Source organism: Equus asinus, chromosome 9, assembly GCF_041296235.1.
Source record: "Equus asinus isolate D_3611 breed Donkey chromosome 9, EquAss-T2T_v2, whole genome shotgun sequence".
Lineage (NCBI taxonomy): Eukaryota > Metazoa > Chordata > Mammalia > Perissodactyla > Equidae > Equus > Equus asinus.
Genome location: NC_091798.1, coordinates 33,404,097 through 33,416,394, shown reverse-complemented (window position 1 = coordinate 33,416,394; position 12,298 = coordinate 33,404,097). Strand labels below are relative to the sequence as shown.

General features: G+C 37.3%; 1 protein-coding gene across 3 annotated transcripts in view; it reads right to left on the bottom strand.

The window, feature by feature from the left end:
• Positions 1-12,298, bottom strand: part of JAKMIP2 (janus kinase and microtubule interacting protein 2) — a 146,228-nt gene that overhangs the window by 24,532 nt on the left and 109,398 nt on the right. For 2 of the 3 annotated variants that reach the window (XM_070517244.1, XM_014854809.3), the window contains exons 9-16: positions 11,388-11,507; positions 10,327-10,455; positions 7,815-7,898; positions 7,072-7,134; positions 4,223-4,321; positions 2,941-3,039; positions 1,178-1,231; positions 279-344 (exon numbers count right to left, since the gene is read on the bottom strand). In XM_070517244.1, coding sequence (XP_070373345.1) covers positions 279-344; positions 1,178-1,231; positions 2,941-3,039; positions 4,223-4,321; positions 7,072-7,134; positions 7,815-7,898; positions 10,327-10,455; positions 11,388-11,507 — 714 coding nt within the window. The remainder of the gene's footprint in view (positions 1-278; positions 345-1,177; positions 1,232-2,940; positions 3,040-4,222; positions 4,322-7,071; positions 7,135-7,814; positions 7,899-10,326; positions 10,456-11,387; positions 11,508-12,298) is intronic. The other variant, XM_014854810.3, reaches the window with a different exon arrangement.

Here is a 12,298-nt window from a genome sequence, read left to right as displayed (position 1 = left end):
GCACGCGAACTTAACCTACTCGGCCACGGGGCCGGCCCCAAGAATTCTGTTTTTAAGAGACTGTAAAGCAAGAACTATCCACCCACCCCAAGTCAGTGTGTAGATTTTTCTTTTGTGTGTTCTCATTCTATCTGGGTCGTATATCACAGTGAAAACTAAAATATTTGTTAGCTATTTAATAATACAGTCATGTGCAAAAAGAATGTTCTTCAACACTACCCTGCCCTCTAGGTGTTAAGCCAGACACAGACGATTCGAATGTTAGTACAACATATTACCTTCTCTGCCAGGGACAGCACAGTGCTGGCCTGAATTATGGCCACTTGTTCTTCATTTCTCAAATTCTGTGAAGAAAGGAAGGAAGGAAAATAAGCTGAAGACATTCATGATATTTACACCATTGGAAAATAGCACCTAAATTCCTGCCATACACACTACTGCATATGCACGCATGGAAGCCTAGCAAATGTTCAACTCTTAGTAATAATTCTTCACAAAGAGTTCATTCAAAACCTGTAAAAAGCACATTGTGATTTTTAAAAATATCTCTCTAATACTGACTTTATGTTTCATTAATAGTCATATTTTGAGAAAAGCAGAAACAAAGTGAAATAAAGAGTAATCTCTTCACAGCAGTTTGATATGACTTATTGATTCTGTTCTCTCTGTTGATAATTTTTCAAGAGAAAAAATGGTGGGAGTCCTCCAACCTACATTCGTCATTCATCTAGCATCTCAATGAATGTTCCTCCCACTGAATTAATATGCCTTGACCCTGCCTGGAAGGTGTTTTTAGAAAGAAAAGGGATTATAGTTTCCGGGTACATTTTTATGGGCCTGTCACCAACCCTACAATTTAGCGGCATTTGCAACTGCATGACTGATTAATTTCATGCTGGATGCCTCCGAGCAACAGTCAGAAGGAAATTAGCTTTAATCACAGCTGATGTGGTTGGCATTCAGACCTCAAACCTGCCCAAGAAAAGCACTTTACCAGTTCCTATTTCTGCCCCTACCTTTCAGAGATCTTTACAATTGCTTAGCCAGGTTGTTTGACAAATTATTGATTCTCAGGGAGATACATCCTTAAGTGAACAAGGGGTCTCACTTGCTATTACTCTTGCTTCTCTTTAGGCAAATTCATATTTTTACTGTACTTCATCACTTCATTACTTACCCCATTATCACCTAAGATATCAAGCTGTTTTATGAGATCAGGGATGTTCACATCCTGCAAAATCAAGGAAATACATTCAAGTCAAAGACACAAAGGCGGTTACCGTTCTATCAGTGCCTGAACCCTAAGTTAGAGAAGACATTTTCAGGCTTGTACTTCCTCGGGTTGTTTTCAACCAGGCATAACCTGGTGTTACATTTCCACTCTGCTTCTTTAAAGCTCTGTGAATCTGGGAAGACTACTTAACGCTTCATTCCTCAGTTTTGCCAATTGCAAAATAAAGATAATAAATACCTCCTTCATAGGGGGATGCTGAGAATAAAGAGATTGTATATGAAAGAGTGTAGGATGTACTAAGGATTTGGAATTTGTTCATTAACTTTTTTTCTTATAATTTCCAAAACGTTTTTTCAAGTATAATAGAGTTCAGGTATGAAGAAAAGTAACAGGTAATAAATATAAATAATCAACCAATTTCATTCTAATTAATAGAATTCTGACGTGGTTGAGATTTTGACTGCCACATAGAAAACTACAGTACAGTTCCATTTTGGGGGTGTTTAGCATTAATTGCATCCTATGGAAAACAGCTGATTTTTATTATATTCCTTGAGGCAGTTTGAAGCAGCTGAACTCCATTTGGAAGCGTTCCTTTGGACATAAATCACATCCATTGGATTAGGTTGGTTGTGATTTATCTAAGAAAAAGCATCTAAAGTAAAGAGCTTTTCATTTAATTAGAATTGAATCAAAAAATTGCTTTGGTTTAAAAATTTTCATGCAGCCCAGGAAGACCAGAAGTTTAAACACACGGAGAGTGGTTTAAGACGGAAGATAAGGAAGCACAATTTTACTACGTAATCCCCCCCACACACACTTTTTACCTCATTAGTACCACCTTCTCCTCTTACTTATGTTCAGATCGCAGTACAGAAGAGCCCTACCACCAGGAAGGGGAAAGTCCAGCTCGACCTCAGGTAGAGAGAAGGCAACTGAAGCAGGTCTATATGGCAGCTCAGAGTAGGGGCAGGAAGGGCCATGCAGAAGGTCAAGGAGAGACCAGGAAGAGTGGGAGGCTTCCTAGCTTTACCTCTGGATCAGATCTTCACCATGTGATTCCATTACATTGAAGGACAATATATTTTCCAGGAGATGGAGCCACCTCCATGCCACCTTAATATTTAAAATGTATTCCAATATCACTAAAGATAGTTACATTTTGTCTAAGTGAGCAACACGTTATAAACTGTAAGTCCTTCCAAAAGAGAAATCCTCCCTAAATTAAACATATCAAAAGAGATGGTGGACTAGATGATTTCAAGGCCTCTTCTAATTCTGAAATTTCAAGATTATGAATTCCAAAGCACCTAGAACAGCACAACAAAGGGACTCAACAAATACTTTTTTATCTGGCATAATTGAAATATGTTTCTTGAAGTACTGAATCTAATATTTCCTCGAGATAATTAAGGGAAGTTATCTCAATAAATACTTTGCTTCTCTATCATTCTTTATGTTACTCTGGTCTAAATAATCGTGGTTTCCTGTGCTCTTTGCTGTTACCATTCATATGTTTGTCACATATTTATTTTGTTTATGTTCCATTGACTTTCCAATAGATGGGATTATTTCCACTTCCTACACAGTTTGTATCAAAATGATATCCAGTGACTGAGAGACAAAACAGTCATGAGCAGCCTCCCCTTTTCCAATTCCCAGTTTTTCTACTTTCTACAAACATAAAAAATTAGATATCTGCCTACCTTCACACCTTCTTTCATACAGTAGATCTGTAGCGCACTCACGCCATCTGAGAATGGGTGAATTTGTAGATTAAATGGAGGGGATCGTCTCTCTCTTTCCTTGAAATACAGTGAAGAATATATGGGAATTAAAAAAAATTTAAAAAAGCAGCAACTGATTAAACTCTAAGCCAGTTGTCTGTGTTCTCTCTTTATGCTATTTCAGCAGTTTATCAAATATGTCATCTGGCAAAAAAAAAATCGAACTCAGGATGTTCATACTTAAATTGAATGGAAAGGAACTGATTAGTCAATGAAGAGGTATGGGAGAATTTATAGATGGTGTCATCAGTCTTGTAAGTTTTTTGATCAGAGAAATGTGGGAAGTGGAGTTCCAACTTAAACTGGATGAATATTTAGAGCTTTTAGGTGTCACAAAGAATGGTCTTTAGCCATGAAGTTTTATGGCGGCTAACAGCCTTTTGTGGATTCAATCCACTCAAGTCTTATGAGCAGGATACGTGGGCTACCAAAGATGACAACTCTTCCTTGCTGAGGAATAGCAACTGCTAACTCTATCCCAACCTAATTTGAAATAACCTCGAGAAGAAATTGGTGGCAAAATAACAAAAAAATCAAACGGTAATTTTTCTTATTTTTACGAATCAACCTACGTTCAATCAGACTCTAAACCAGATTCTGTACGATATCATCAAGATACAATTTGATTGATATGCTTAACTTAAAAAAAAAAGACTCTGAAATTTGATGAGATTAACCAAAGTATTTCCTAAAATAAGTTACTTTGCTTCCGAGCCTTTTGCATAAAAGCACTATAGAACAAAAAGTTTACTTACAAATTCGAGTCTAACAATAAAATATTTTTGTACACAGCATATTTTGAAATATAGTTCTTGAGATAACATTATTATGAGTCAGAATGCAACGAAGGATGGAAATGATTATTTAAAAGCAATAAAATATTGATAAAGTTTGAAATCTGTTATTTAAATCATTTAAAAATTATTCATTAGCTTGTTCATAAAGGCAATGGTATTGAAAAGTACAGTGTCTGAGCAGGTAATTCTGAGTTGCATCAATGCTTTTCCACTTACTGGTCACAGGACTTGGGCAAATTATTTAACCTCAGTTGCCTCATCTATAAAATCTTGATTGTGGTTGTGAGGGCCAAAGAGAGTATACATCTGAAATGTTTAATTCAGCACCTCGCACATAGGACGTGCTCAGTGCACGTTAATCGGCACGATTATTTTTATTATCATTATCATCATCATTTCCTTACTTCTAGCTCTAGGTTTCGAAACTCCAGCAGCTCATTCTGGTCTCTGGCATCCTGCAGTTCCTGTTGTAACCGGTGATTTTCTGCCTCCTGTTTTTCTATCTAATAAAGTAAATCCTCAAGTTAGGTGAACATTGCAAAGAGCATCTCCAATTTGCAAAGCAAGCATGGCTAGCATTCATTACTCAGTGAATAAATCATCTAGACTATGAAAATGGATCCCACGGACATGTGAAGAAAAGAAGTCTTTGGCTTTCCTTCTAGTTACCCTTCAGTTGAGTTTTTTGGTCATAGAGGAAAATGCTGGGGGACATCTCCATTCATCGAGATAAAGTCTAGGGACCCTGTGAATACTGAATCGGAGAGTACTCACTACGCCCTTGCTGTGGGTCAAGGACAGTGTCTTAGAACTAGAATTAATGGTGTAAATAGTAGAGACGGACACCTCTTATTTCTGAAGTTACAAGTCATCGGATAAATAATTTTTTAAAAACAATTTTGATCACATACAGAACACATACAGAACTCCTCAATATGGAATTCAAAAATCTTAATAATCTGGTCGCCACCTAGCTTTCCAGTTTTAAATGTTGTCACTGTCATCTCTACACACACCACAACATATGATCACACACACACTAGAATCTAGAAACCCAGATTTACCCTAGGGACTGACCACACCAGGAGCTCTGTCTGTGCTCATCTGTCTGCCTGAAAAATGCTCCCTCATTTCTTTCACTTCCTTGAACACCAAGCTCTAACGTCTTCTATAAGAGGCTTCCCCTGTCTACCCACTGAGAAGTGACACCTCTTCCTTCTGTTTTCCTATAGGACCTCTAGTATAACCTGATGAAACATGGAATTAAGTTAGCTGTGTACAAACATGCCTTCCCCTATAGACAGGGTCCATGTCTACTAGGGATCAGCACATTTTCCCGTCCTGCAATAGGTTTTGCACTGCCTTTGATATTAGCCGTGTGGGTGGGCCTTATGCACAGTAACTACTTAAAATATTAAAGTTAGAAATAAAGTACCAGGATTTTTATCACAGGATAAATCTTACTTTCCCGAGTATACACACTTGAAGTAGGATGTTTAACTTTCTTGTCACTTTGGTTTTCTTTTACTCTTAGAAGCCTGAGCTCAAAAATTCCCCTTTTAGCCCAAAGAAATTAAGACCAAAGGAAATCAGACAGAAGACATAATGGAAATCATTTGTAGACGATAAGGAAATTTAATAATACATTACTGGGCCTCTCTGAGACTACTAAAATCCTCTTTTTCTCAAAGTCTCATGATATAGAAAAATAAAAATGGGGAGACAGTGAGATATCACGAGACATTAATTAATGTAGTCAACTCAAGTTTTTTACACTAGATTTTTGTGGTCTAGTGAACTTTCGAAAGATTTTAGAAGTTGACTTAGATCACAAAAGAGATTCTGCTTCTTAGAGTCTTGGATTGGGATCAGAGGTGGGGTATTTGGGGAGATCCCTGGTTCTAGTGGTTAGCACTGGCAGTTGGATCAGTGGTTCACAAGGTTGCAATTCATAGACCAGAGCCAATGTCTGATGAAGTTTCTGTACAGGGATGCTTAACCTTTCTGAGAGTACCTCTTCTCAATCCTGGAATACCCATCCACCTTCTAGATATCAGCTCTGTCTCTCATGAAATGGAAAGTGAGATAGGATGCCCTAACTTTGTCGGCCCAGGGGGGAGGGGGGACATGTATCTTCTTTCCTTTCTCATGCTTACAGGGGTGTTGTGGTTAATTTTTATTGCTTGCCAAGGCTAGTGAATCTTGGTAGAAATAATTCTAAAATAATTTCTACATAACTGGGGGTCGACTTCCACAATTGTTTCCCTTATTCAAATGGGTTTTCAAATTCTGTTTTTGTCAAGAACAATATAAGATTATTTTGCAATCTTCTCACTAGATTTGTGGAAGGTAAATACCAAAGGAAAAGCCACTTCTGAACTTAAAATATCTGTTGTATTTCATTGCCTCAAATCAAAAGCCCATGTTTAGATAACCAAAATTAATTATACCTACAGTCATGTGCTGCATAACGACATTTTGGTCAATGACAGAATGCATATATGATGGTGGTTCTATAAGATTAGTACCATATAGACTAGGTGTGCAGTAGGCTATACCATCTAGGTTTGTGTAAGTACACTCTATGAGGTTTGCACAATGACGAAATCAGCAAACAACGCATTCCTCAGAACATATCCCTGTCGTTAAGCGACACATGACTGTATTGGGCCTAAACCATGCTTTTGTGTCTTGATTTGTTGATCAACCTTCTGGACATGCTGTTTTGTGCTTTGGATGCATCTTTTAAAAATTTCTTTCATTAAAAAAATGTATAAACAGCCAAGATTAGCAAAAAGGTTAAAAATGAGAACACAGTCTAAGCTAGGTTGCAGCATGGTCTTGGAGTCATAGTCTGTCACTTTTTTGCACAAAATAACAAGTCCTACTCATATTGTTTTTGTAGATGGACAACCACATAGAATGTGTGCACATGTGGGTATATATATATATATATATATGTACAGTACATATACAGTATATATATATATATTGTTAACAAATTGATAGGTTTCAGGGATCACATCCTTTCAAGTCGGCACAATGCCCAGCGCAGAGCCATGCACACGTGCCACTCAACTGATGGAGATGGCGGTGACAGGGATGCAGTTGAGCACGCAGCAGAGGAGAGTGCAGCGCCAGAAAAGCCTCCCCTTCCCCTGGCCCCTGTGCCACTCCTGAGAGGACCCCCTGCTGCTCCTGGATCTCTCATCATTTTCTCCTCTGCCCCACTAGGGTGTTACGCCCAACATACCTTTTCTAAAAGCTCCTGGTTTCTCTTAATGAAAAGTTGTTTATCTTCTACCCAGTGTGAATCCTGTTTGACAAAGAATATCGCGCAGTCAGCATTTCAGAGTGGCACGAAAGAGCATGTGTCGTCAAACCACTTTGCCAGAGCTGTCTTCTTTTCACCCAGTTTGTTTGCCTGCCAACGACTGGGAAATGACACCCACCCCTGCCAGCTCCTTATTCAAAGACATTGGGGCCAAAGTTGCCAGGAAAATTTAACCCCCTTTTCATTGTCACTCACTATCTCTAACTTTTTCAGTCTGAATAATCCAGGACCAGCCTTCTGGGGACTCAGAAGTGACCACACAGGCAAAAAGTGAAAAGGGTCAGAATGCACACAGGCTAGATACATATGGATGGAGAACAGTAAAATGCAGAACCATAAATGTAGCATAGAGGCAAAGAATGCAGCTTGAGGGGTGGGTCTTTGAGCAGTTTATGACCACTCTAGGCTGTTTGTACAGGCCTCCTCTTCCTCTGGCATTCTCTCTCTTGCCCAACCTCATTCGCTGTTGTAGCTGGGTTCACACTCTGGCCAGAAAAACACCAGGGACAGAAACATAGAGCTGAACATTCTGACACAGTTTGAGAAAGGTCACTGTGAAGAGCCAAGCCGTGTCCTGGATGCGGCCCATGCACAGGGTGATCTAGAGGAAGGCCAGATCGAATTGTCTGCATCTGCAGAAGTGACAGCAACCAAATGCCTACCTGCCCTTTCTGAGCCAGAGTTGCTTCCAGATCTTCAATTTTGGCTTTATACCTTAGTACCTCTGCTTGGAGCTGTTCTTGAGCCTAGTGAAATCAAAATCCAGAACTCAGTAAGTAAAGTCACAATTCAATATTTTTCTTCCTTCATTATCCTTGACTAGAACTCAACAAGTGAGGAAAAAAATAATTTTCCAAGATCAAAGAATCTTTTAAAAATGTATTTTTATTATCTAAATTCTTGCTTAAAACTTCCAGTGGCTTCCTTTACCGTCAGATTAAAATTCAAACTCTTTAGCTTGGGATTTGAGAACTCCCATGATATTTCCAATTTTTCCCCACTACTCATCAACAGAGTCCATCATCTATTCGAGATCGCCTTGTTTCCTGAATATGTCTTGTAACTCTCCACCTCTCTGTAGTTGCCCTTCTGGAAAACCTTCTGCTATTTTGCCTCTCCAAAATCTTCCCATTCTTTCAGAGCCAACTTTGTGCCCTATATCTAAATCTAACTCTAAATCCAAATCTATGTATGTATCTCTCATGTGTTTGTGTGTGGGTGTATCAGCAGTTTTGAACAATAATCTTGAACAGAGCAAGCTTACTTCAATTAGTCTAGCAATCTGTTTTTAGATTCTCTTGTGTTCTCTCCCTATACAATCTTATTTTCTGTAAAAAATTAGTTTTTTTGCTTTCTGCCCATACATATATTTTTTTCTTATCTTATGATCTAAATAGGTTCTTAGATACAAAGTTGAATAAAATCAACAATGGTAGGTATTCTTTTCTTATTCTTCATTGTGAGGAGAATGTTTCTTTAGACTGTTAAATATTATATTTACCTTTATCAGGTTAAAAAAATTCCAAAAATTCCAAGCTTAGTTTTGCTAAGAATTATTTTAACTTTGAATGGGTATTGAGTATAATCTATTTTTTCTTGTATTGAAATGACTATATCTTTCGTTTTCATTGATGCACTTTCATCTATATTATCTATTTCTGCATTTCTACTTTGTTTGAATTTACTCTGTTGCTCTTTTTCTAACATCTTGATTTGTTTTAGACTGTTTTGCTCAGAATGGTAAGTTTTTTGACTTTAATGGCTAGAGATAATGCTACACTGTTATTTAGATGGGAGAGCGAGACGAGAGAAAGAGAACTGGTTTCTATGTCATCACCTCTCCAAAAAACAAGGCCTATGCTATTATTCTAATTGACTAGTCTTATGTTGGTAAGAATGCTTAGTAAATACTGACAATGAAAACCACAACTATTATAGTATTAGGGCATAAATATGAAGGCACATACTTACATCCCTTTCTAATGATTGCTGTCCTGTCCATTCCAAATAAAAAACAGTGGGTTTTTAAAAATACGTTTACTCACTTATGTATATGTACGTGCATGCATGTGTGTATGCTACCATTTAAAATATACAACTGTAATATCTATCCTTTCCCACTCAACAGGTAACAATAGTTCCAATAACTCTCCTCAGCATACCGTAGTCTCTAAATGAGAAATAGGATAAAGTCACTGGGTGGTCCCATGCCTCCTTGGCCCATGTAAACTACTCTATGAGGGAGCTATGGCTTGGTGAGTATGACTCTGAACTCAGAAGGACTGGGTTCAAATCCTAGCTTTAATCTACCTATGCTACATATTCCGGTTTTAACCCAACTCAGCTACATTTAACCCCTTCTAAGCTATTATTTTCTCTCCTGTTAAAAGGATATATAATAGTATCTAACTCATGGGGTTGTTTTAGGATTACATGAGATAATGTATGTGAAGTGCTTGGCACAATGCCTGGAACACAGCAAGCACTCAATAAATTTTAAGTATTACTATTGTAATATTATTATACTATTATATAATATTGTAATACTTCTTTCTTTTTTTTGAAATGGGCATGTGAGAGGCAGTTGTGACATAATAGAAAGAACATTTGACCGGTAAGATTTGAATTGGAATTCCAGTTTTCTATTTATTAGCTGTGTGATCTTGGGCAATTCGCTCAATCTCTCTGAGCCTCAAATTCCTCTTTCATAAAATACTTGCCTTAAAGAGTTGTCACAAAGATTAAATGAGATATTGCCAGTGAAAATTCTTGGTAAGCTGTCAATATAATGCTGTGCACTTATTAACTAAGAAAAGAAACGGACTAACTATTGTTTTTGAAAGATAAAAGTTTTTTTTTCTAAGCAAGAATTCATTGAAAAAATGGATTATGAAAATTCAATACTGTCTAGCTTTGAAAATATTCAGTTTTCAAACAGCAAGAATGAGAGCTGTATACTCGATTATCTTTAAAGGAACAAAAGCATCGATCTAAGCTGGTTCTAACGTCTCCAGATCCTGGGTTTGTTGACATAAAAGATAAAACAGTTCAAAAGCTGCAGTGGAGAGAAAGGTACAGGGACAGCTATCCTACTGATATTGTTATGTTCATGATACTTTCATGCCACGACCGCCGTAGGCCAATTCAGAGCACCCTCCCCAGCTGTACACTAACCTTGGCTTCTCTTTCAGCATCGAGGATGCCTCCAGTCTGCTCCTGTAGGAGGGCATATGCTCTCTGGAGGGCCTGGTATTCTTTTGTTAACTGCCGAAATCGTAGCTCAGATTCTTCAGCTGCCAAACTCTTGAGGTTAAAAAAAAAAGCCGAACAATAATTATGTTATGTTAAGGTCCTGTGTTCAATGTGAAATATTGACATTTGTCCACTTTTTAAAGAGAAGTTAAAAGTTTGATTTTGGATTCTATGTGATTTTATTCTTAATACTAAAGTATTTGTATGGACACAAATACTATAATACTTTCAAGAAGGACATTGGAGAAATAATTATTTATTTTAGTAAAAGAAGCATTTGTTTATTTATTCATTTCTGACTATTACCTATTTGGGCTTGGATTACAGTCAATTTTGGATCCAAATGAGAACTTATACCCAGATTTGGATCCAAATTTGAGGAAACGATATTCAGAGTTTTAGTCTCAAGTCTTTAAAACACATTCATATCCAATAGCTTCTTCCCCAGATAAATTACAAAAACATAGTTTTACAGCTTTAGATTTCAAACTTCAGAGTACAATATAATCGCCAGGGAGTTTTGCGAAAAATGCAGATTTGGGGGTTCCACCCCCAAGAACCTGAGTCAGGAGTTGCGTGGTAGAGCTCAGGAATCTTCATTGTTATTGAACCCCTAGATGATCCTGATGAAGATGGGCTATGGTGTACAGTTTGCTAAATACTGTCTTAGATTGTATCTAAAAGCTCGTTCTTCTAGGCTTCTTCCTTGGTTCACACCTTCCCCAGATGAAGAATGTGGGAGAGTAACTTCCATTTTGAAAGAAGTCTTCAAGTTACAGAGCTGACTTCAGAGAAGTTTCTAAGGCTACAGGATATAGGGGAAGCTATTTTCTAAGAGGTAACAAAGTCAAGCGTGGTCTCAAAATTGTGAAATCATTTTGCGCCGTTCATAAAGGAGAAAAGAAGTGAAATATTTTTTCTCCCCATTAAAGGAAAGATTTGGTGACAATATCACAAAAGACTAGAGAAGAGGATAAGCTTACTTCATCCAAGTCATCGTCAGGAGTGGCCGGTGTTCGGTCTGTTCTAAATGAGGCCATGGACGATGTCTCTGAATCCATGGAGTCCTCATCATAGCCAATAAATGGGTCCAAAACAGGCCTCTAATGGAAGGAAAGTACATATTTACTGACACGACTAAACGTGGGGAAGGTTGATATACTATTAAAGCACTGTCAACTGGCAGACATGTAAGCGAACATAGAAGACATGGATCCTTCAATGCTTCTTTGATGAAATGAAAATATTGAGCATGAACACAGTAATTCCAGTAAATGTTTGTCCTATATTATTTCACTTCTGATGTTTTTGCAGAAGATTCATTAATATTTGGCTCTTTTCATAGACACATTGGAGCCTATTTTATATTACGTTTTATACAATGATGAGTTCATGTGATATACTCTTTCCAGTATTTAAAATACAATCAAGAGACTCTGAAACTCTAGGCATCTATGTGAAGGAGATTATCAGGTACTGTCTTATCATCTAATTCCATATTCAAATCAAGTTACATACTTGCTAAAAACAAAAATCAAACAGACTAAATAACAAAATTTTGTGGATTATAAGAGGCTATGCAGATATTGGTGGCTTGGGAGTATCATTATCAATAATAATGTGCAAGTGAGTAATAAAAATATATTAATTAATTATAGGTGGATATCAGATGTTAATATTATTCAATGGGGTACATCAAATCATACGTATCTCTTGCACGTTCCTGGAATGTGACTCTTCAATTTCTCAGATAACCCTTTCTATGTCAAACCTGGTGGCTTCTTCATTCAGAGAAAGTCATATTAAAGCAAATCCATTTAAGTGAAAATCCACAACACAGTCATTTTTGGACTTCTGAGAACTATCAAGAGAAGAGATTTTCTTCAAGCAAATA